Raw genomic sequence first — 25701 nt, 5'->3', positions numbered from 1 at the left:
ATCCGAAACCTGCTGGGCCCCCGGAGGCGGCCGAGGCGGGGCCTCGGGTTGGGGCGTGGTCAGAGGCGGGGCCTTGGCGCCAGGGGCCAGCTGGAGGGGCGGGGCCTCGGCGGGCGCGCGTACGCAGTCCTGGGCAGAGTAGAGGACGCGGCCCCAGGGGTGCGCGCGCGGGCGACGGGGGCGGGGCCGCAGGCCCGGGGGCGGGGTCTGGACGGGCGCGCGTGCGCAGGCGCGGGCCGGGGGGCGGCCGCGTGCTGGGCTCTGTGTCTGTGTGTGTGTGTATGTGTGTCTGTGTGTGTGCGCGCGCGCGTGCGCAGGCGGCGGGCGGGGCGCCCCGCGGGAGACGAGGGGCGGGAGGCGGGCGGCGGGCTTGGGGCCGGGGGCGGGGCTCTGAGACGCGCCGGGCGAACGGGGCCGGGAGCTGCGGTACCCGGGGCGAGCGGCGAGCCCAGGCGCGGAGCCTGGCGCCGGCACCATGGACGAGGACGACAGCTACGGTCAGTACGGCCCTCGGCTCGGCCGGCGGACGCCCCCTCCCTCGCTTCCTCCCTTCACCGGCCCGGCGCCTTGGCCGCGCCTCAGGAGACTCACGTTTCCCGGGGACTGGTGCCGGACGCGAGCCGGGCGGGGCGGGGGCCTCCTCAGGGCAGGGGTCACCGGCGGCCCGGAGTGTTAAAGGCTGAGGGGTGCTGGGGGGCCGACGTCGGGGTGCCCGGGTCTCGGGGGCCGGCGCTGGGGGTCGCCGGGCTCGAGTCTCTGGGGCCGGAGTCCTAGGACCGGGGTCTCGGGGCCTGAGTCTCCGGGGCGGAAATCCTCCAGGGTGAGGGTCTGTCTCGAGGCCGGGGTCTAGGGCGGGGTTCGCGAGGAGAGGAGGGTCTTGGGGTCGGGGTCTCGGGCGGGGGTCTCCGGCCGCTGTCCCGCGCAGGCCCGGCCTCCCCCGCGAACGCTCAACTTCCCCCGGCCGTTCTCCGTAGTTTCCGGCCCCTTCGGTGCTGGCAAGTTATGTACCCCGGTCCATGTCTTTGTTCAGAAACAAAAATGAGAAAACACAGGCAGCGAACCCCGAGTGGACAGGCTGCCACCTGAGGGTGCCGTCGGGGCCGGGATCTCCGGCCGCCGGCCACCCCAAGGTCCGAGGCTGACCGCCGCTCCGCGGAAACTGGGCTGCTGTTCCCCCAACGCCTGCGGGGCGAGCCCGAGGGGCGCCGAGAAATCCAACTTTGCCTTCTCATCTGTGCCCAGAGACGCGGCACAGCTCTCACGCCACACCGACAGCGAACACTTGACAAAACTACTCGTTTCCAAAGCCGCCTTCTGCCGACCTCACCTGGGAACTGTTGGCCATCCGCAGGGCATTCGTCTGTCAAATGGTTTCAGATTGCCAGGGTGGCAGAAGGCTATATGGAATGCTTTAGTTAATTTATTTAACGTTTTATTCCCAAGAGATGAAAGAATGGCAGATAGAACAAGTGGTGAAGTTTGTGGTTTGGTAAGCAGAGTACAGACAGCAGTTTGAAATGCTTGTGTGGCTTAGTGGAAGCGAATCCGCTTTCTTGACTAAGTGACATAGGTGACGTTTGTTTCTTAAGCTCTGAGGGAGCAAGCTTTGTTGTGGGGTATGGTAAAATGTGAAAGGTGAAGCACCTTGTTACTTTTCTGTTTATTTAGAGTAAGTCATTGAGGAACCGCTGACCGCGATAGGTGGGTTTATGACCCACAGTGGCAGACAGGGGAAAGGCCGACACTTGTGGCCTGAAATCCAGAGCACGTGGGATCGGTATCCATCAGATGTCCCCTGGTTACCTTCCAAGTAAAAGCAGTGCGTGCTTTTCCTCTGTGATTGAAAACACACACACACACACACCCCCACAGATTGATCCCAAAGGACTTTTCAGTCCCCCTTAGGCTTCTCTGTTTCTGCCCACCCAGGAGAAGCCTTCTCCAGCTTTGCGTGCTGCTGTACCATCTCTTGCTGTTTAATCCAGGCTTTCTTCATGCGTTCTCCTGGTGTTCTTACCCAACGCTGGAGGCAGGAAGCTGTTGGTCTGGTTGCCTTGAACACAATGACTGCTTTGCCACCAGGCATGGCATGAATTCGTGCTCAGAAAGGGTAAATGGAAGCAGGGTGTATTTGTTTCCTGTGGTGGCTGTAACAGATTGGCACAAACAACATAACCTTATTATCTTACAGTTTTGGAGGTCAGAAGTCCAAATTTGGTCTCACTAAGCTAAAATCAAGGTGCTTACAGGGTGTGTTCCTTTCGGGAGGTCGTAACAGGAACGTCCGTTTCCTTGCCTCTTCCAGCTTCTAGAGACTGCCCACAGTCCTTGGCTGATGGCCACCTTCCACCTTCAAAGCCAGCAGGTAGCATCTTCTCAGTTCTCTCTGACTTCTGCCTCTTCTAGTTAGGGCTCTGTGATGTCATTGGGCCCACCTGAATAAGGATAAGGATCAGCAGCCTTAGTTCTACAATGGTAATCCGCTTTTTGCCATGTAGGGGCGACGTGTTTCCAGGTTCTGGGATTGGGACAGGGCCATCTCTGGGGCCCTTTATTCTGCTGACCACACATAAAGATGAAGAAGAAGTTCTTCTTTTCTTTCTATTTATACAACTTAAAAAAAAATCATATTCTTTGTATATTGGAGGAAGCAGAAAGGTTAATTTAAAGATTTTCCCCACTCGTTGGGTTTACCACACAAAAAGTACCTAATGGTTCAAGATGATCATAACAAGAAAAATGTTCCTAGTTCTTTTTAAGGTTTGCCTCGGTCTCCAGAACTTGCCATTTCTCTCCTAGGTTTTACAGAGAATTTACCTCAAAAGATAAGACAACTATTCAGATTCCACATTTCAAAAGAAGAGAATGCCAGGTCCAGGGGGTTCCCTCATAACCTCCATCGGTGGTTCATGAGTCAGCCTAGGTCACTACCATGATTTTTTTAACATTGTATCTTAGGGGACATGGTTTATGATTTCCATGCTATCACCTGGCTAGATAAAAACCTTTGAAACATAACTCATTTATAATAAGCTAAAGAAAGAGAATGTGTCTTAGAGTTTGTCTGTTCAACGAAAGAGAATTTCGAAAACTTACCAGAAGGCTTTTCCTAACTGTATACTCTTTGATGTCCTGTGCTAACCCAGAGACCACACCACTGAGTTCAACAGCCCTTTCTCTTGTACACTCCCTTTGATCCTGAGTTGTTTATTTGGTCTAGTTGTAATGCACTAGATCCGTACAGCATGGTTCAAACTACACACGTGGTGTGATAAACCGTACTGCGAACACCTGTGTAAAGTTGGGGAGAGGTTAAACAAAATTTAAAGGTTGTTTTTTTTTTCTTTTAGGAAAAATGTAGAATTAGTGGTTTTCTAAAAGCTTAATTGACACTTTAAGAAAGAGGTCCCTAATGCTTGTGGTTGGCTGGTTTTTATCCACCCCCCCCAGCTTCTTTTTAAACCCTGAAATAGTTGGGATTTTTGGGGGGTCATTTTACATTCTTATTAGATGACTGTACTTCCTGGATGTCACAGTTCTCACTTGCAAAAGGAAGAGGTATTTTTGCCTTCATAGGGTTCCCTGCCCACGAAAGGACTCAGTGACTGTATTCCTCTTTGTGACTTCTGAATTCAAGCAGACATTTTTAACATGCAGTCTGCTTCTTAATGGGCTTTCAGGCCCCTCTGAGATTGTATGTGAGAGTTTGTGAATGTGCATTTTTGGAGAGTCTTTTGCTTTAATCCAGTTCTCGAATGGCGGCTCTGACTCTGGAAATTGCTGCTCCAGAGGTTTGCCTGCGTCTCTCTTATGAAAGGTCTTGAGGTGGAGATGGGCAGGGTCCATCCAGTAGTAACATGGGAAATGTTAGTGGTGACGATTCTATATCACAACTCTAACGAAATAATCGGATTTCTGACCATAGGTTCTTAAGCTCCTTGAACCCATGGTGCTGTTCAAGACCTTTACTTCTCAGATACAGACCTTACTCCTCTCGGCTTTTATTAGCTTCGGCTTATCCCTTTTCTGCTGCATGAGGGAGAAGCAGCCTTTAAGAAATAAGCCTCTCTCTCGAGAGTGGAGATGTTGATCTTAACCAGGCACACCTGCCGTCCTCAGATGATAACAGTGAGGTGTGGGCAGTGGTGTGTGTAGCAGTGGCATGCATGGGTGCTGCTGCGGGATTGACTGTGCGTGGGAGCCTGTTGCGTCCAGGAGAGATCTGCTGTTTGGTCTTTGTGCCTTAAGAACAAGCGTGGGGCCCTGTACCCAGTGGAAGCAGCTCAGTGACTCTGGAGGGAATCATAGATTGAGCCAGTTTCTATGTGGCAAAAGTTAACATTTGCTGAACTTGAATTTTCCTCCTTCCCCCATCCCAAACAGAAACTGGAACACTTTTATGAATGTGCTTGACCCTATGCCAAACCAATTTTATTCGTTTTTCTATGATATTGATGACTTTCATTGTTCCCAAATGTAGTTCCACTCAGTGATTTGCGTTTATTGAAAAGGATACAATTACATAAAGTCAGGGCTTTCTTAGAAAATCTGGAACACAAGGTTACCATAATTACACATTTTGTGGTCTATAAGGTAGATTTCCAGGGGTGACATTAACATGTCAGAGGATATAAACATTTTGGGAATTCTTGATGGGTGGTGTCAATTTGCTTTTTCAAAAGGCTGTATCAAGCTACCCTGTTCTTAGCGATATACGGGGGTATGTGTTCCAGTATCACTACCAGTGTGCCACTGGTGAGGATTAGCATATGAAAGCTTTTTTAAAGAAGACTAATTTAATGGTTACAAAATGGTTCCTCATTATATCTGTTGATTACTAGCTAGGTTAAAAAAATTTCTTTTGTCTATTTGTGTATTATGACCTGTATTATGGCTGTTCATGTAAGATAATGGTTCATCGATTTAACTGAGATTAACTCCTTCTTTAAGGCCTCTATTAAATCAACAGATTTATGTTTTTCTCACTCTGATGTTTTAAGCATGGGGAAAATATATACTTGAATTTGACTGGGGTTTGGGTCGGATTTTGACCATTTGTAGCAGTCACTCATTTACCTTTCCTTTGTTTTTCTCTTAAAAATTGAGGATCTCTCAACCAATATATTGTCTTCTGGACAAACAAAATGTTTCCTTTAGGGGAGAAAATTGTGAGTTCTGTAGTTGTTATTGGTTGGGTGACAATGATAAATAGTTCAGTCTGTGGGATCTTAGGACACATACTTGCCCCTTTCTGAGAGTCCTGTGTTAGTCAAAAGCCATTTTGCCGAACGGAGTTTTTTCTTGTGTATCTCATGCCTTCAGAATTAGGTAGCTGTCCGTATGAACTAGGAGGAGGACGCCTTCTCATTCCAGGGGCGAGAGCAAACATGGAGGTCACTTGGTGGGGAGGAGAGTGGGGATGTGTGTGAGAGACGGTGAGGCGGAGGGTGGAGAGCCTGAGCCTGAGATCCGTGTTGCCTGCAGAGTCTCCTCTCCGCCCTTTTCCTGCTCGCCCTCCAAGACTAAGTCGTGGGCGGGGGGCTCCGAAAGAAAATTGCTTTGCCTGAGCCTGTCCCTCTGCTCCACTGCCACACAGCCTCTCAACTGTCTAATGTTGCTCAGTTTCAGTTGCAATAAGAGGCCTGGAGGAGGTGGAAAATTATTTAGAAATGTTTTAAGAATTGAATCCCACATCCTCTGAAACTGCTGGTGGTGTTGTTTTGCTTCTCTCTTTGCATGGACAGAAAAAAAAACACCAAACACGTAATACAGGGTGAAGGCTGTAGGGGATTTTTGCTACTCTTCACTATCCATGATGGCGCGAGCCTGTGTCTTTCTGCTGCTGTGGTGGTGAGAGGGTTGAGAGCTGCTTCCTGTGAGGCCTGGCTCCTTTAGCAAGGGTCAGGATGTCCCCTTCCTTAGCCGGGTGCTTTCTGTGTCTTCCATCTCTCTCTCTCTCTCTCTTTTTTTTTAAAGTCTTCAGGAAGGATTCATTGGGAATTCCCTGATGGTTCTGAGCTCTCACTGTCCAGGGCCCAGGTTCCATCCCTAGTTGGGAAACTAAGCTTCCGCAAGCTGCGAGACCAAAAAAAAAAGGTTTCTCTTTCAAAAACATGTCTTATTCTGACATTGTTGCAGTCTACATTGTAATTATTAAAGTTGGGTATAAATGATGGAATAGGTTTAATGCTGTTAGAAAGACTTCCCCTTCCAGTAGTCCTGAAACTGGTTTGGGCTCTGTGAGCAATTTGTAAAGGCTTACTCAGTCAGCAGGCACTCGCGACCACATCGTACAGCCCTTGCTATCACAGATGCTTGGAGCCGAGCAGGAAGAGACAGATGTAGAAGGAGGCTGTGAAGGGGAGTGTCAGAGTGGGTGTGGCAAGTGTGCAGGAAAATGTAGGCACAGAAAGGAGAGCAGTTCTGCTTGGAGCTGGGGTCGAACTGAATGGGGCAGAAGACAGTTCATGCAGGAGCTGGCATTTGGGCTGGACTTTGAAAGATGAGTTGGTGCCAACTAGGCAAATATGGCAAAGACATCCATTTCAAGCCAAGGATGAACCAGCATGGCTGGAGAATCTGGCCCCTTTGGGAAGCTGCCAGTGGCTCTGTGTGCTTGGATGGGCTCCTGCGTTAGAACCCAGGACTTTCCTGTCTGTGCCACAGGGATCTTCTGTAAAGGGGGTGAGGCTAGGCTGTGTCCAGGTGATTATTTTGCATTTCAGAGAGATCCCCTGTGGTGTGGTGCAGCCAGAGTCCTTCTGGGAGCTGTTGCAGGCGTCCAGGTGGGGGAGAGGGTGGGGCCTGAGTTAAGGCACTAGGGGTGGGGGGAAGGGGCGAACAACTGCAGGACTGAGTGAGGACCTGAAATCAATAGGATGTGGTTGCCAGAGTTTGGGAGAGACAGCATCCAAGGAAGGTAAGGAAGCCGAATGAGTCTGGGGAGAGCAGTTGCATACAGCGTGTGTAGACTGAGTGTGTAGAGTTGAACACGAGCTCAGGTGAGGACACACTGAGTGGAGTCCTGAGATCTGTACAGACCATCCGCTGGTCCAGAACCGGCACTCAGTGGGAGGGGAAGCAGGGAGGGGATCATGTGGCGTGCTGAGAAGCGGTCCAGGGACATCGTCTTGGACATGTCCCCGTTGAAGGGCTGGGCAGAGAAAGTGGCCCGGAAAGGGGACGGGACTGTGCAGTTGTATTATGTGTATAGATGGCTCTTTATAGGAAACTAGAGAGAGGGGGCAGCAGCTAGAAGGCAGTGCAGAATGGAGAGACTTGTTTTTAATTTGGGGAGACTTAAGACTGTTTGCAGACTCTTTTTTTGAAAATTACTCTGAACCAGCCTTGGATTAAGGTATTCATGGACTGTGTGCTGTGAATGCCACGTAGGATGGGACTCATATTTCATTTTGTCTGTTGAGGCTTTTATACACAGCAGCTGCAGGACTGCATGTGTTTTTGCAACCTTTTTAGCTTAAATTACTTTCTGTTATGATCTCTGCTTCCCTGAAATACTGTTTCCAACAGCCCTAGTAATTGAAATTGAGAATGTTTTGATTTTTAGCTGTATTCTTGTGTTTCCGGTTGCCTACTCGATGTTTCCCTGTGGGTATCCTATCATCATCTTGAATTCAACGTCGGAACACAGCCTTCTGCCTCTCTCCTGTCTTACTCTCTCCTCCAGACTCTTTTTTTTTTTCTATTTTTATCCCCATTTTCTTATCACTTCAGTTACTGAGGCTTGAAAAAAATGTTTGATTCCTTTGTCTTTCTTGCCTTCTAAATAGTTTTCCAACCATCCATCCATCTATCCATCCCATTTTTCATTATCTTCTTTGTGTTACGCATTTGCTTGATGCCAAGGCTGTGAAGAATTTTAAAAGATGGGCCCTGTTTTCAAGAAACTCAAAGTGCAGGGTAGTTGATGAGTTGAAAAATTTCAGTCAGAATATATGGATATATGACAGATGCTCTGATGGAGACATAATAAATGCTGTACGAGCCTGGAGGGTTCCAGTCTTCAGTGTGTTTTGGGTGAGAGATACTTTTGAGTAAAACACCTAACCTTGGGATCAAATGAGGTGGGAACATCACAGACTACGTGTTACCCCTGTACCTCCAGCAGGTAACTGTGCTGTGCACTAAGTTCACTGTTGAACATTTTTCGTATGTTCTTCCTTAATCCTCACATTAATCCTGGATGGGAGGTACAGTGGCCACGCCCACTTAACAGGTGAGGAGATAGAGGTTGAGAGATTTATTTATAATAGGTGACCTGACTGATGAGCTGTACAACTGGTATTGGAAGCAGGTTTCCCAGACTTCAGAGCCCCTGTGCTCACCACTTCTGCCGCATGGCCTGCTCGTTCTTTTTTTTTTTTTAGTTGAAGTATAGTTGATTTACAATGTGTTAGTTTCAGTATACAGCAGAGTGATTTCAGTTATTGTTGTTGTTCAGTCGCTAAGACATGTTCACCTCTTTGCTACACTGTGGACTGCAGCATGCCAGGCTTCCCTGTCCTTCCCTATCTCCCAGAATTTACTCAGGCTCATGTGGATTGAGTTGGTGATGCCATCCAAACACCTCATCCTATGTCGCCCCCTTCTCCTCCTGCCCTTGGTCTTTCCCAGCATCAAGATCTTTTCCAATGAGTCAGCTCTTTGCATCGGGTGGCCAGAGTATTGGAGTTTCAGCTTCTGCATCAGTCCTTCCAATGAATATTCAGGGTTGATTTCCTTTAGGATTGACTGGCTTGATCTCCTTGCAGTCCAAGGGACTCTTACGAGTCTTCTCCAGCACCTCCAGCACAGTTAAGTTATACATACATTTGTATGTATATTCTTTTTCACCTTCTTTTCCATTATAGATTATTATAAGATATTGAATATGGTTCCCTGTGCTGTACAGTAGGTCCTTATTGGTCATCTGTTTTATGTACAGTAGTGTGTATATATTAATCCCAAATGCCTGATTTATCCCTGTGCCCCCTTCCCCTTTGGTAACCATATGTTTGTTTTCTGTGAGAATTTCTGTTTTGTAAATAAGTTTACTTGTTTTACTTTTTAAGTTCCACGTATAAGTGATAATTATGATATGGTCTTTGTCTAACTGACTTCACTTAGTATGTTAGTCTCTGGGCCCATCCACGTTGCTCCAAATAGCCTGCTTATTTACATTTCCTATTATTTCACACCCCTGTCTTTACTTTTACATACTTGCACTTTTACATACCTTTTCTAAACTTTCTCTTGGAATTAGGAGTTCCAATTCCATGATTCCATGTCTTGATACATTTTGTTTACTTTTTTGATTAAAACCTATGTTACAGGTTGTTAAACAGATTAATATTGAAAGAGCCTGTCGCTCCTGTTAGGGTTGAGATTTGAGGGGTTTGTTGGATTGTATAGTAAAGCCCTCTCTTTCTTAGTCTGCTCGGTTGTGCTGGTCTCTCCTGGGGCCTTTGGTGAATGGGGGCTGGTGTGGTGACAGGAATGGCCCTCCTGGCCTTTGAGGATTCCCTGGAGCCAGACCCGTCTTGTGGTTGGGCAACCAGAGTTTATGTGGGAAGGCCAGGTAACCAGGTGAAGGTTAATACAGGAGTCCTGCCTCCTACAGATCTGTCCTGAAGCTGGCCTGCCCACCACTTCCAGGGCCCTCTGGTGTGGCTCTTCATCTCTCACCATTTACAATGAACTAAAAGAAGGTGCTGAGAGAGGACACTCAGCAGTGAAACAGGAGACCGCTGTGGAGGCACCGTGTTTCTTCACGAGAAGGGCAGTTGCCATTCTTCCAGCATCCATCTCACCACCCTAGCTTCATCGGTGTGCCTCCTGTCAGGGGCTGTCTGTTAGACCATCCCCTGGAGGGATCACCGAGGGTTCTGATGCAAGACTTAGCTCTGCGGGCTGAAAAAGACTTTGGGGCTTAGATTCCTAAGCGAGCATGCTGATTTATGGTGGCGTTTGTGAAGAAGTTTTTAAAGCCAGCCTTTGGTCAATTGACTGCTCTCAGCCCAGCCATGGAGGTGCCTGCACAAGGACTGTGTTTCAGGGGGACTTCCTAGTGGTCCAGTGGCTGAGACTCTGCATTCCCAATGTAGGGGACCAGGATTGTCAACTTGGAAGCTGTTGAAATTAGAATTTAGCCCTCTTACCTCACACGTGCGCTGTCCCGTTTGATTCTTCTGTGTTTTGTGGTTTATCTGTGGGCTTGGTTCCTGCTACAGCTGGTTGTGGTGATAACCAGGTAGGGAGTTTCTCACCGCTGGCTTGCTGGGAAGGTTATGAGTACGGTTTCGAGGCATTCAGAGATTTCAGTACAAATCTTAAAAAAGGGATATGTGAACAAAGCATATGATTATTCTATTTTTGAAAGATGAGTGTGGCAAGAAAATTCTTTAAGAGGGCCACTATCACCTATAGTAAGGTGATTTCTGGTGTGAGTTAGGAAGTATTAAGGTATTTTGACACATGTATGCATCTTGACAAGGATTGGTGTGCACAGAGTGCTTACTCACTCAGTCATGTCTGACTCTTCGTGACCTTTGGCACTGTAGCCTGCCAGGCTCCTCTGACCATGGGATTTTCCAGGCAAGAATACTGGAGTGGGTTGCCATTGCCTTTTCCAGGGGATCTTCCTGACCCAGGGGTCAAACCCGCATCTCCTGAGTCTCCTGCTTTGCAGGCAGGTTCTTTACCCACTCAGCCATTAGTAGTTAGTGGTTTAACTGACAGGGATTACAAATTGGTAATTGTTTTTTTGTGTGTGATTTAAAAAATCAGGAAGACAACTGGACATGTTAGTAGGATGCTGCTTTGACTGGGATCTTTTCTGGACACGCTGTCTGCATGGTAGACAAAAGAAGTGGCTTCACTGTATTAGTTTTTTATGGCTATTGTAACAGAGTATCATGAATTGAGTAGCTTAAAACCATGCTAATTTGTTTTGTTGTCCTGGAGGTCACAGTCTGGAATGGGTCTCAGGGCTAAAGTCAGAGTGTCAGCTTTGTTTCTTCTGGAGGCTCCAGGGGAGAATCCATGTCCTTGCCTTTTGCACCCTGTAGAAGCTATCTGCATCCCTTGGCTCGTGGCCCTGTTACATCTTTTTCCTTCATTTTGTTCTCTTTTATTCCTCTCATTACATCCTCAAAACCCGCAATGACTGATCAAGGCTTTCTCACATCTCATCCCTCTGAAGCTGACTCTGCCCCACTTCCTCATTCCCTCCCCTCCAATTCCACTTCTGAGCAGTCTTGTGATCATATTGTGCCTACCCATAATCCAGGATAATCTCTCCATCTCTAGGTCAGCTGATTCAGTTCAGTTCAGTCGCTCAGTTTTGTCAGACTCTTTGCGACCCCATGAATCGCAGCACGCCAGGCCTCCCTGTCCATCACCAACTCCCGGAGTTCACTCAAACTCACGTCCATCGAGTTGGTGATGCCATCCAGCCATCTCATCCTCTGTCGTCCCCTTCTCCTCCTACCCCCAATCCCTCCCAGCATCAGAGTCTTTTCCAATGAGTCAACTCTTCGCATGAGGTGGCCAAAGTACTGGAGTTTCAGCTTTAGCATCATTCCTTCCAAAGAAATCCCAGGGTTGATCTCCTTTAGGATGGACTGGTTGGATCTCCTTGCAGTCCAAGGGACTCTCAAGAGTCTTCTCCAACACCACAGTTCAAAAGCATCAATTCTTCAGCGCTCAGCTTTCTTCACAGTCCAACTCTCACATCCATACATGACCACTGGAAAAACCATAGCCTTGACTAGACGGACCTTTGTTGGCAAAGTGATGTCTCTGCTTTTCAATATGCTATCTAGGTTGGTCATAACTTTCCTTCCAAGGAGTAGCGTCTTTTAATTTCATGGCTGCAGTCACCATCTGCAGTGATTTTGGAGCCCCCAAAAATAAAGTCTGACACTGTTTCCACTGTTTCTCCATCTATTTCCCATGAAGTGATGGGACCAGATGCCATGATCTTTGTTTTCTGAATGTTGAGCTTTAAGCCAACCTTTTCACTCTCCTCTTTCACTTTCATCAAGAGGCTTTTGAGTTCCTCTTCACTTTCTGCCATAAGGGTGGTGTCATCTGCATATCTGAGGTTATTGATATTTCTCCCAGCAATCTTGATTCCAGCTTGTGCTTCTTCCAGCCCAGCGTTTCTCATGATGTACTCTGCATATAAGTTAAAAAAGCAGGGTGACAATATACAGCCTTGACATACTCCTTTTCCTATTTGGAACCAGTCTGTTGTTCCATGTCCAGTTCTGACTGTTGCTTCCTGACCTTCATATAGGTTTCTCAAGAGGCAGATCAGGTGGTCTGGTATTCCCATCTCTTTCAGAATTTTCCGCAGTTTATTGTGATCCACACAGTCAAAGGCTTTGGCATAGTCAATGAAGCAGAAATAGATGTTTTTCTGGAACTCTCTTGCTTTTTTGATGATCCAGCGTATGTTGGCAATTTGATCTCTGGTTCCTCTGCCTTTTCTAAAACCAGCTTGAACATCTGGAAGTTGACGGTTCACGTATTGCTGAAGCCTGGCTTGGAGAATTTTGAGCATTACTTTACTAGTGTGTGAGATGAGTGCAATTGTGTGGTAGTTTGAGCATTCTTTGGCATTGCCTTTCTTTGGGATTGGAATGAAAACTGACCTTTTCCAGTCCTGTGGCCACTGCTGAGTTTTCCAAATTTGCTGGCATATTGAGTGCAGCACTTTCACAGCATCATCTTTCAGGATTTGCAATAGCGCAACTGGAATTCCATCACCTCCACTAGCTTTGTTCGTAGTGATGCTTTCTAAGGCTCACTTGACTTCACATTCCAGGATGTCTGGCTCTAGGTCAGTGATCACACCATCGTGATTATCTGGGTCGTGAACATCTTTTTTGTACAGTTCTTTTGTGTATTCCTGCCACCTCTTCTTAATATCTTCTGCTTCTGTTAGGTCCATACCATTTCTGTCCTTTATCGAGCCCATCTTTGCATGAAATGTTCCCTTGGTATCTCGGATTTTCTTGAAGAGATCTCTAGTCTTTCCCATTCTGTTGTTTTCCTCTATGTCTTTGCATTGATCGCTGAGGAAGGCTTTCTTATCTCTTCTTGCTATTCTTTGGCACTCTGCATTCAGATGCTTATATCTTTCCTTTTCTCCTTTGCTTTTCGCTTCTTTTCTTTTCACAGCTATTTGTAAGGCCTCCCCAGACAGCCGTTTTGCTGTTTTGCATTTCTTTTTCTTGGGGATGGTCTTGATCTCTGTCTCCTGTGCAATGTCACAAACCTCCGTCCATAGTTCATCAGGTACTCTATCTATCAGATCTAGGCGCTTAAATCTATTTCTCACTTCCACTGTATGATCATAAGGTATTTGATTTAAGTCACTTGGACTGTGAAGAAGGCTGAGCGCTGAAGAATTGATGCTTTTGAACTGTGGTGTTGGAGAATCCCTTGGACTGCAAGGAGATCCAACCAGTCCATCCTAAAGGAGATCAGCCCTGGGATTTCTTTGGAAGGAATGATGCTAAAGCTGAAACTCCAGTACTCTGGCCACCTCATGCGAAGAGTTGACTCATTGGAAAAGACTCTGATGCTGGGAGGGATTGGGGGTAGGAGGAGAAGGGGATGACAGAGGATGAGATTAGCTGGATGGCATCACTGACTCGATGGACATGAGTTTGAGTGAACTCCGGGAGCTGGTGATGGACAGGGAGGCCTGGCGTGCTGCGATTCATGGGGTCACAAAGAGTCGGACACGACTGAGTGACTGATCTGATACCTGAATGGTCTAGTGGTTTTCCCTACTTTCTTCAATAGGTCAGCTGATTAGCAACCTTAATTCCATCTGCAATGTTAATTCCCCTTCACCATGGAATTTACCAGATCCACAGATTTGGGGTCTGTTCTGCAGACCAGATCACCCTAGCGATTTTGTTCCTTGGCTGTTTCTTGTGAGGCGGGACCTCTTTCTTCTTGAGGAGATGTTCCATATGGATAGAAAGGACTACAGTGTTGTGTGGGCTTTTTCTAATTGCTTTAAGCATTTCTCGTCCTGGAAGAGCATTCCTCTTTCAGAGGTAGCACACGTGCAGAGCAGCAGCAAACTCTGACCTGGGTGTCCTGTTTCTGCTCCTTAGCAGCCCTGTTTGTCATCAGATTGCTAGAACAGAGAATGTCTTCAGTTGTTGCTGCCTGTTCTTGAATGTTTTTGTGTTGATACTTAATTTGGTAGCAAAGAGAATTTTTTTCTTTTTTTGGTTTCAGGTAATGAAAACATCCCTGAACAAGGAGCTTGTTAGGAAAAAGGAGTTCCTTGTTGTAGAAGATCTTGACATGACATTGGTGATTATTTTTCCAGACACCTGCTTTTGTTCTTCATGTCACATGATGGGCATCTCGTGTAGAGGAAGCAGGCGAGGTGTGACACTCTTTCACAAATTGATGTTAAAGGCTCATTTGGTTTAATCTCCTACGAAACTGAATTTTTGGCTAAATACTACTGTTCTTTCCATTTTTGGATCTTGTTGTTTACCTTTCATTTTCTCAAACATATAAATATGTATACGTACAACTTTTTTTAATAAGAGGAATTTCAATTTCTACTTTAAAAAATTATAGAAGTAACATATCTTTATGGACTTCCTGGGTAGCTCAGCTGGTAAAGAATCCACCTGTGATGCAGGAGACCCCAGTTCGATTCCTGGGTCCGAAAGTGCCCCTGATGAAGGGATAGGCTACCCACTCCAGTATTTTTGAACTTACCTGGTAGCTCAGATGGTAAAGAATCTACCTACAGTGTGGGAGCCCTGGGTTTGATCCCTGGATTGGGAAGATCCCCTGGAGGAGGGCATGGCAGTCCACTCCAGTATTCTTGCCTGGAGAATCCCCTTGGACAGAGGAGCTTGGCGGACTACAGTCCATGAGGTCACAAAGAGTCAGACACGGCTGAGCGACTCAGCACAGCACAGCAACTTATCGTTCTAGTAAAATGTGATTGATAGAGAAAAGCCTATAGTTAAAAGTCACTTTTGACTTTTAAAGGGTTCTATGAGGTTGGAGAAGACTCTTGAGAGTCCCTTGGACTTCAAGGAGATCCAACCAGTCCATCCTAAATGAGATCAGTCCTGGGTGTTCATCAGAAGGACTAATGCTGAAGTTGAAACTCCAGTACTTTGGCCACCTCATGAGAAAAGTTGAGTCATTGGAAAGATCCTGATGCTGGGAGGGATTGGGGGCAGGAGGAGAAGGGGACGACAGAGGATGAGATGGCTGGCTGACATCACTGACTCGATGGACATGAGTTTGGGTAAACTCCGGGAGTTGGTGATGGACAGGGAGGCCTGACGTGCTGCGATTCATGGGGTTGCAAAGAGTCAGACACGACTGAGTGACTGAACTGAACTGATGAGACTCTAGGAAGTTTGCGTGATTTTAGTTCTCTGTGTTACCTCCAAGGTCAGTTGATTTCCACACAAAAATATGTTGCACATCATCCCTGATTCCTGCCTGTGCAGTAGAAGTGAAGAAAACAGCCCTTGTGAGACTGAATTGCTCTTGGAGGTGTGCAGCTTGGAGAAAATAAGGACCTCTTGGAGATCGGCAGCTTGGAGAAAATAAGAACCTCAGAACCCCTTGGTTGCAAAGGTCAGGGGATCTCACGTGTCAGAGACCATGAGAGGAAGAATGTGTCCTTGGCGCTCCTGCAGGGGTCAGACTGAAGCTTTAAAAGTTGCTTGTTGACCTGCCCACCTGAAGCTGGGAATCTAGTAAACAGGGGTTAGAATAGTGCTTCCCATACCTGGCTTATCTACAGAATCGCAGGGGTCATTTTGAAAAGCAGTTTACTCTGGGGCCCTGCTCTAGCCATGGCTTGTAGGATCCAGGGATGAGTGAATGAGTACAGACACACACACACGTGCACACATGTATTTTCAAAGCACCTGAATTCAGGAGCCCAGATGTAGAAGACCAGTTCTTGGGAAGCTTGTGCTGCTCTCTATGGGGTCACGTTGCTTGCTCCTGTCTTGGGTTAGAGATGGTTCTCTTCATTGCGTGTGTTTGTTTTAAATGATGGTGTGGGGATTTGTGTCCAGGATTATAGGAAGGGTTGACTGAGTGTTAAATGCATTTTTTTCCAACTGTAACCATCTAATTGATGTGGTTTTTCTTTAGGCCATTCAGAATTCCCCTTAGAGGGTTTTGAGCTTTCAAGCAGAGGTCCATAAGAAAAGGCTCCACGGATCAAAGAAGCAAAAAATAACCAAGCTTGGGTTTTATTTTTACTCCTTTATAATAGCTACCAAGTTCATCTGCCTCCCCGCTTCAGCTTCCTCAAGTGTCTCTATGGTTTTAGTTTTTGCTCCTTTTAGAAAGATACCTTCCCTGTGTGTTGCTCAGTTGCTGGGCAGCTGCTGGCCAGGCGCCATCCTGGAGTCCTGATCTGCACAGCAGAGGAAGTGACCTGAAAAGAGCCTTCCCCTCTCTCTCTCGGGACGTGGATTGCCAGGCATGTGAGGCCTGCGGAAGGGCTGAGGCCCAGTCACCTGCCAGAGCAGCTTCCGAGTGGCTCTCAGCCTCTCCTCAGGCGTTGGTGGATAGGCTGGCTGTAATTGTAATGTCCTTCGTACTGTAGCACTTGGACAAGCTTTGAAAAGTTAACGTGGAAAATTTTAAAACACACGCAGAAGTGGATGGAAGAATGTAATGAACTCCTGTGGGCCCATCAACACAAACATTTTGGTGTAGTTTCCTTTCAGTCTTTTTTTTTTTTTTTTTAATGTATATTTCTACATGTCCACCAACCTTAAGTCCTTCTTGGAAAATGTAGGATTTAAAAAATAAGCTTAAACCTCAGCTTCCACCTTAAGAGACTAGCAAAAAAGAGAAAATGAAATCAAAGCAAGCAGAAGGAAGATATAAAAGAGCAGAAATCAGTGAAATAGAAGACAGAGCAGCTGTCCAGAAAAGTTCCCACCTTGAAGGGAAGTGGATTAGTAGAGAGGAGGAGGAGGGCATCCATTCCATTGATCACAGTTCAGCAGCCGGGTCATATAGTGCTGAGCAGGTGACTTGGTAGAAAGAGCACTGGGCATGGAGCCTGGCTTCTGGGTCTGGTACTGTCTCTAAGGGCCCTTTGATCTTGGGCAAGTCACTTGGCATCACCAAGTCCCCTGAAAATGTAGACAATGGTATCTTTTCTACCTGCCCTGCAGAGTTGTTGCAAGGGCAAATAAGACAATGCATGTGAAAGTAATTTACATAAAACAGCTGGAAAAAAAGTGAAGTATAAAATTTGATAAGGAGAAATTTGAAATTACTAGATCAACTGAAGCTCGGGGATTATATGTGTGGATTTTATTTACAACAATGATAACAAAAAGTTTAAAAATTAATTCTAGTCATTCTGTGAAATGTTTTGTAGCTTTTTAAAGAAAAATGAACATTTTTCTCTGCCCTTAAAATGTATATATGGATGAGTTTTTTGATGGCATCTGCCGAGGAAGGACCCCATTCTCACAGGGACGGCAGGAGAAGCAAGACTTCAAAGCGGGTGCTAGCAGCTGGCTGTCTCTCCTCGGCTCCGTGGGGGCTGGAGGCAGGGAGCGGGCCGCACTGGGTCAGACAGTTTGTCACGTGGAGCCCAGCAGAAACCGGAACCCAGGCTGGACGTGCTTCTTCCCCGACACCAAGGCCCACGGGGTGACAGGGTGAGCCCAGAGGATGGCCACGCTCGAATTGGGTTAGTCTGCAGCTGAGGAACCAGGTGCCGAGGGCTTAGCACCTTCCGCAGCAGACAGGCCAGCCCTCCCCTGGGAGCCGCCTGGTCACACTTGGCCTCCTTGGCCGACCAGCTGTGACAGAGTATGTGCAAGGATGCTCAGGCCCCATGGTGGCCTGACTCTGCCCCAGGCTGTATAATATGATTGCACCATGATTTGATTACTTGTCCTTTCTTGTTGGTCATTTAGAAGTTTCCTCTCTGTTCTGTAACAAGTTAACCCTGTAACATCATTGTTGGTAAAGCTTTGCCCACATTTCTAATTGTTTTCTTAGGCTAGACTTCTGTAAGTGAAATCACTAGGTCAGTGACTAAAAACTATTTTTTAGTCTCTTGATATGTACTGCCTAGTGATTTTCCAGAAAGTTCTGTCACATTTACATTTCATACTAGTATATGATGATATTTGTTAATTTATCCTTCTAAACATTGAATTATTTTTTAATGTAACTTTTAAATATTTTCTGTCTCTTCTCAGTGTTAGTAGGGTAGCTTTATTCTAAGACCTTGGCCTAGTGTTTGTATAAATCAGAATGGGATTTATAGCAGCTTCTTTCCCAGGTCATTTCTTGTTAATTTAGTCAACAAATATTTATTGAGGACAAACTAGAAGCTGGGCACTCTGTGAGTCTTGGGATTTAGACGTGAAATCTCAGGGACCTGGCATTCTAGATGGAAGGAGAACTTTGACCTTTAAGCAAGAAAAGGAGCTGGTTTTTCTGGATAGTGTATGTTTCATCCAACTGTATGTGGAGTTCAGATAAAGGTTTCTTAAGAGTTAAGTAAGGGTGAGAACTCATTCTGGATAGTGTATGTTTCATCCAACTGTATGTGGAGTTCAGATAAAGGTTTCTTAAGAGTTAAGTAAGGGTGAGAACTCTTCTGCTTCCCACCCTGTGTTTATTGGACACAGGTCAGCAGTTGAACTTTGTGTTCCTGACTTTTCAGCATTCATGTGTCCCCTTGCAACTGACAAGGCCTTTTTATAAGACATCTGCATCCACAGATTGTGTTAAAGACTTTTGAAAGTGAGTCTACACAAAGCACGATTTAATCCTGAACAGATAGGTTTTAGAATCCTTTTATGTGAGGATAAGGAGAACAGTGCCTGTTTAGGGACTTTCTGGTGGAAAGAAGCTTAAACTTGGCTTGATAATTTTGTCTCTTACTACTCTTTCCAAAGTGCACTGACTGGGAATTCCCTGGCAGTCCAGCGGTTAGGACTCTATGCCTTCACTGTCAAGGGTCTGGGTTTGATCCCTGATTGGGGAACTAAGATCCCACAAGCCGCATGGCATGGCCAAAAAAAGAAAAAGAGCAAATGCATTGTCATGGATCTTTCATCTGTCAGCCTTAATTTTTACCCTTTGGCCCAAGGCCATGTTGTGGCTTGGGCAAATTATCTTGTCTTCTCTCAGGGGCACAGACTTGGGGTAGAGACACAGTCTCACCTGCCTTGCAGGTCATCGTGAAAGGTCCAGTGAGATGCTCTGTGTACATCAGTCGGGGGCGACACACGGCGGGAGCCTGGGGAGAGAAGTGATGGCTGTCATCAGCGCGCACTGGAGGGCTTGGTAGGGCCGCCACAGATGCTAGGATACCAAAGGTGATGTCGAAACATCTTACTCAGTGATAATAAACACATTCATTTCCTTTTATCTTTTTGCTAAAAACTTTTCTGGTTCCCCGTTATTGTAGTTTTTAAAAAATTATTGAGGTATAATTTACATACAGTAAACTGTATCCCTTTGAAGTGCAGTCTGATGAGATACATTTGGCAGATTTATACGCTGTTGAAACTGCCATCACAGTCAAAGAACATTTCTCTAAAAAGGTTTCTCAAGTTCATTTGCAGCCCATCCCTCCCTCCACCCTAGGCACCCTGGATCTTTTTGTCCCTACAGATTAGTTTATGTCCCCCAGAATTTTGTATAAATGGAATCATACAATGTATTCTCTACTGTGTCTGGCCCTCCCTCAGCATGAAGTGATTGAGGTCATTGTTGGGATGTCCGTCTTTCCTCTTTACTGCTGAGTGGTGTTCCCCTGTCTGTATTTATCCAGTCACCTGGCCTGATCGTGTGCATTGTTTCTGGTTTGAGGCCATTGTGAACAAAGCTGCCGTGAGCTGTCGTGAAAAGTCATTGTGTGGACATGTTTCATTTCTGTTGGATTAATATCCATGGATGGAATGGCTGGGTTGTATGGTAGGGTTTAATTTTCTCCTAAAAAGTGTTTTATTATATGTAAAATGGTATTATATGTAAGGAATGGTATGTACAAATAGTATGTAACTAGTTTAAAATGTCTCAGAACAGCTTTTATTTAATGTAAGTATAATATGCAAATCAGTTAAAGTATGTTTTAATATGTTATCATTTTGCATCAATCAAAAAATACTGGATTTTCCTAGAAAAAACAGTGACAATAAAACTTGAAACAATCACAAAGTAAATGAAAGTATTTTTTTCCTGTTCTTGTACACAATTCTGTGCTTCCTTAAAATTGGAAGCGAGAAGGCTTCACACAACAATTTCTAAGTGTAAATTCTTGGGGGTGGGCAAAATGCACCTGAGAGCACAGCGGCGGCGGAGTGGGGGCGGGGCAGCCCTCAGGAAGGGGCTCTGTATCTTGTGCGTGCTTTGCAGAGTTGCTCCGTGTATCTAGGTAAGCTGCTTCCTGGTAGCTCGTGGCTTTTGTCCATGATGTTTGTGAGACAAATACAACGTGGACACGCCTTTGATGGTCACTTTATTCCTTTTCCAGTGCAGCCAGAGGATGGGCGCCCTCTCAAGTCACCAGTCAGGCCTTTGCCACCCACTGAATTGCTTGTGCCACTGCCACTCGAAGTGTAAATCTTTTAAAAAGAGGGCTGTGGGGGTTAATATTTATTTTAAAGGAATTATTCTGTAAAATCTTTTTAGAACAATTCCGTTGTTTAGGGGGTTTTGGCGTTTGAACTACCAGGAAGAAAGTTTTCTACTTTGGAATTAAGGTATTAATTAAAGATTATTCTAAAGAATCAGTGAGTTATGTCCCCAGATGAGTTAGATGGTGGGAAAAGTAATTTAACTTAGAGCTGGGAAATTGGTCCTTTCATAATTGCAACATGGTGAGCTGGCGATTTAGTCCACTTAGTACCTTATTATGTACCGTTTTCCGTCCTGATTGTTAGTACTGCTTAATTTAATGGTTGTGCTGTGTAGGATTCCCTCGAGTCATTGTGTAAACCCCAGGTGAGAAACAAGGGCTGCCAGCAGTGCTCTGAGCCTTCGTTTGCAGTCTGTCAGCCTGCGGGGTGGGATGAGAGGCTTGGCCCTCATGTCCTCCTGCTCCTGGTGACTCATCACCCAGTCCCTCAGGTTCATGCCTGGAGGCTTCTGGAAGGAGGAGGAAACTTTGGGGAGACTTGGTAACCCCTGCGTGTACTCTTTTTCTTGATGTATCTCTTGGAGGTCTTGTTTCCCAACCAGGATCATATGTGACTTTTTTGGCCGGACTGTCTTTTACTAAACAAGAAGCTTTGTACTCTACAGAATATCCTTTAGTTTTGTATTTAACTAGACATTTTACATTTTCAATATAGGATTCAATCTGTACCATCACTGTGTGATAAGACGTTTGCGACATTACCTTCGTTTACTTGGTCGGTGTTAACAAACTCACTGATATGCTTTTGCATCTTTATCAGTCAGTCATTGTCTTAACCACTGACAACATTATTTGTCCTGATAATCCCAAGCCAGTTAATTGATGATAAGGTGGAGGTGAAGTCGCTCAGTCGTGTCTCAGACTGTAGCCTACCAAGCTTCTCTGTCCATGGGATTCTCCAGGCAAGAATACTGGAGTGGGTTATCATTTCCTTCTCCAGGGGATCTTCCCAACCCAGGGATCGAACCCTGGTCTCCTGCATTGGAGGCAGATGCTTTAACCTCTGAGCCACCAGGGAAGCCCAATTGATGATATTCTCCTCCAATTAGATACGTTTCAAAGGTAATTTCTATGGAAGTTTATGAAATGCAATTGATAAAGCTCTTTCCTTTCCAGTGAGAGAGAGAGAGAGAGAGAGAGAGCAATGAATAACAGTCTCTTCTTTTCCTGCCATGTTCTGAACTGCTGGAAATAGAGAAAGGAAGAGGAAACTGGAGATCAAACCACCAGGCTTTGTGAAGAGAAGGCATCCCCCTGATGCCAGGCATTGGGGAACAGGTTGCAAATTTGTAAAGTAGGTCAGGTTTCTTTCTCTTTCTAACCCCTAATCGGATCTTTTGAACATTTGGGACCGCAGGCTTCCAGGACCTTCTGCCTTCCGTTTCAGTGCTCAGGTGGAAAGCAGGGGCCCTGGATCCACTCTGCTTAGTGCCTTGTTTTTGGTATCTCTCTGTTGGTGATTTCTCTGTTTAAAATGGCCCCACACACGGTGCTGAAGTGCTGTCTGGTGTTTCCAAGTGCAAGAAGCTGTGATGTACCCACCGAGAACACGTGTGTTGGGTGAGCCTCCTTCAGGTATGAGTTCACTGTCAGTGAGGTGTCCTGAAACATGCTCACATATTGGGCCATGAGGGAACTGAGGTCAGGGGCTCACAGGAACCTAGCCCTGTATTCCCCTGGGATCTGGGTTCAGTATTTGGCAGTTCAGGGTTAACAGTGACTTTTCTAGGAGCCTTTCTAGGATGCTTGAATTAGGAGGACTGACTGTATTGCTAGCCTTCTTTCTCCCCTCTAAGCTTCAGGCTTAGATGGCTCACTGCCTCATTTCTCTTCCCTCCTCACTGAGATGTCTAAAGGGGGCCTTGTGCTTAGCGTGGCACAGAAGAACCCCCAGATGTCCCCATTCTAGGAAGCAGCATGTCCACCCACGTGGTGTGCAAACCGCATGTTGAGAAATCAACCCCGATTCCTCCCTTTCTCTCATTTTGCATATTCAGTTTCTTAATGGTGCTGTCCATTCCACCTCCAAACATGGTCTAAAGCGCTCTGCTTGCTGCCACATGAGTGGAGACCCCTGGCGTTGCTCCTGGGATGTGACTCCAGCTCCCTGTGTTGCCCTCACTGTGACCTTGTATCCCGTGCTCTCCCCATTATGGGCACCTGATCAGCTGTCCCTTCTCAGGCGGACCCAGAGGGAACAAGCTGAGAAAGATTTTGTGGTTTGAGCCGCTGACATCACTCTGGGTGATGGTAGCTTCTGTAAACAGTCCTGCTTCCAAACCTGGTAGGAATATTTTTGAGACTGGAAAGGAGGTTTGCTTTTTTCTTTTTATAGGGAAAATAGACCTCAGAACAGTGGTTTAAGAGCTTGAAGAAAATCTTGAAGAAATGCCCCTTCAAGAATAGATTATTAGAGTTTTCTTATTTGTTTTGTATTTCACTGAAACCACCTGTCTTCTAAAACAAGGAGATTAGATTTTAGACAAAACCATGGTTTCCGCTTAGTTTGTTTTTAGAATCAGTGACGGGCACCAAGAAGAAGTTCGGACTGGCCGTGTGTGTGGTACTGCCTTCCGCCTTCTCTGCCCTGCCCTGTGACGCAGGGTGAGCGTGGTCTGTCTCCTCCTGTTCCTCTCACGTGGTGGCTTCATCAGCAGGGCCCTGGCGCCTTTCCACGGGTTCACTTTGCACTCTGTCAGCTGAGTAAAAGGATGGGTGGAGTGCACCGATTTTATAACGTCCATCTTGTGGTTTTACGAAGAAAAGGGGTGATGTATAATTAGTAAGTCAGAAAGGGAGGGAAGGAAACAGGAAGAGAATATGCAGCACTTGTGCATCAGAGTTGATGTCCGAGGCAAGAAGGAGCGGGCGGGCGAACGCTTGCGCTCCCCAGCCCACCTGTCCTACTCTGAGCTGTCAGAGGGCTTTGCTTCATATTCACGTGGATTTCACACCGCAGTGACACTTGTTTTCATAGTTGTTGAAGGCTGGCCACTTTTTCTAAAAACTACTAATTGAATTTGGTTTAAAAGTGCACAGTACACCCAGTGAATTAATTTGATCATTCTCCCTGACATTGTTCATATTCCCCTAAGTAGTAAAAGTATCAGAAAGATCATTTCTGGAAATACCAATTGAATTTATCTTCAATGGCTAGTGCTTTTCATGTATTACAGTTAAAGAATGAACTTGCCTGATAGCTTAGTCGCCATTGACCCCTACAAAACCTTCGGCTTGTTTGATCCATAAATGTTTTCCTTTTGATCCAAGGCAGCGTTGAACCCATCCATTCATCATCCAGTAGGTGATGAGTATCGCATTGAGCTGATGGAACCCTAACATGATTGGTCTGTGATTACCTGAGACCGTAGGATGCTGGTTCAGCAGACGCTTTTCATCTTTGAGAAGGGGAATCTTAGTTCACAGAGTCATAAAATGTTTAGAGGGGAAGTGAAAAGTGAAAGTGAAGTCACTCAGTCGTGTCCGACTCTGTGACCCCATGGACTGTAGCCTACCATGGGATTTTCCAGGCAAGAGTACTGGCGTGAGTTACCATGTCCTTCTCCAGGGGATCTTCTGACCCAGGGATCGAACCCGGGGCTCCTGCATTGCAGACGCTTTACCATCTGAGCCACACCTACCATCAGTCTGAGCCAACAGCTTCAGCTTGTTTGCTGTGTGTGTGGTGTAGCAGGTGACAGTGAAAGGGTCATGGGAGGAGGCCCAGCGCTGGACTTTGAAGAATTGGTCTTGTAAATTTCGAATACAGACATTTGCCATCTTGAAAAAAAGAAAACTGTGTTACAGAACTAAAAACAATAAAATGGAAAGCAGCAGTTCCCCGCACCACCTTGAGATCCTCCTCCTAAGGGGCAGCCATTTTGAATTTTTAAAGCTGTTTAACAATATTCTTTTCTTGCTTCTTGATGGCCAGTTTCAGACCTGCTTTTCAGACTTTCTGTTGGGCACGACATTGCCAAGCCACGTAGTATTCTGCAGTCATTCTGTCTTCTTGGTACCACTCTTTGTTTTTCCTGGAGCTGTTAATTGCCTCAGCTTTTCCCTTTGCCCAGTTGTCTTTGAAATTATCAGTTGTTTTCTAAAATACAGCAGCTGTGCTGTAAGCTTATCTGTGATGTGTTTTGTCTGCTTAAGTGCCTCAGTCAGTTGTGTCCCCCTGACCTGTGCCTATCACTTTTCTGCTCAAATCTAGATCAGTTGCTCTTGGGTCTGCTGTCTGGCCTTTGTTTCCACTTCCCCCCAGAGTCATTTGGGATTACCTCTCTGTTGAATCACCTTTGCCTTGGTCTGTGTCTTTCCTGTTTTTGATTTACCTTAAGTACATTCTCTAGAAGTTTCCTTCGAAAGGGTATGTGGGAGGTCTGTGTTCTCTTGATCTGCCCTTAACACTTTTTGGACTTGGTATAAAATTCTTCTAGTAAAATTTTCTTCTGATTTTGAAGACTTTACTTTCTTTTTTTTTTTGCTTATCATTCTGCCTGTGAGATTTATCCATGTTGTTTCACGTAGTTATATTCACTTTTACAAACATACAAAACGTTTTATCTTTCGGATGTGCCACTATTAAAAAAAGTCTGCTCCACTCTCACTGGACATGTAGGTGGTTTCCATTGGGGGTTATTGCTGCAAGTGCCACTGTGACCGTTCACGTTCATATTTCCTGGCATTCATGTGAATGATGGATTGCCAGCAGCATTTATGGGAAACTCAGTCTGTGATTTTTTTTTTCCAGCTCTGTTATATGTCAAATGTTTATATCTACAAGGGTTTCTGGGCTCGTATTCTGTTCTGATGGTCTGTCCCATGCCAGAAGCACCCATCTTATAACCTCCAAAACAGAGAAGTAGAAACCTGCCGGGATCGTGCTTCACAGTGACAGATCTGCATGGAACCTCTTGGCCCTCTGGGAACAGTGACAGCTGAGCATGCCGGGTCCTGAGTGTGCTTTCTCTCTCCATGGATTTAGGTCCTCT

The 25701-nt window shown here is 46.0% G+C and overlaps 1 protein-coding gene across 1 annotated transcript in view; it reads left to right on the top strand.

Moving 5' to 3' along the window:
* The first annotated feature begins 347 nt into the window (after positions 1-347).
* CYTH1 (cytohesin 1) overlaps positions 348-25701 on the top strand; it is an 80158-nt gene continuing 54804 nt past the window's right edge. Inside the window, exon 1 of the mRNA XM_025279617.3 lies at positions 348-497. Coding sequence (XP_025135402.1) covers positions 476-497 — 22 coding nt within the window. The 5' untranslated portion in view covers positions 348-475. The remainder of the gene's footprint in view (positions 498-25701) is intronic.

Source organism: Bubalus bubalis, chromosome 3 (genome assembly GCF_019923935.1).
Source record: "Bubalus bubalis isolate 160015118507 breed Murrah chromosome 3, NDDB_SH_1, whole genome shotgun sequence".
In the NCBI taxonomy this organism is placed as follows: Eukaryota; Metazoa; Chordata; class Mammalia; order Artiodactyla; family Bovidae; genus Bubalus; species Bubalus bubalis.
The sequence above is the reverse complement of the archived record's forward strand: the minus strand, read 5'-3'. Positions and strand labels throughout refer to the sequence as shown.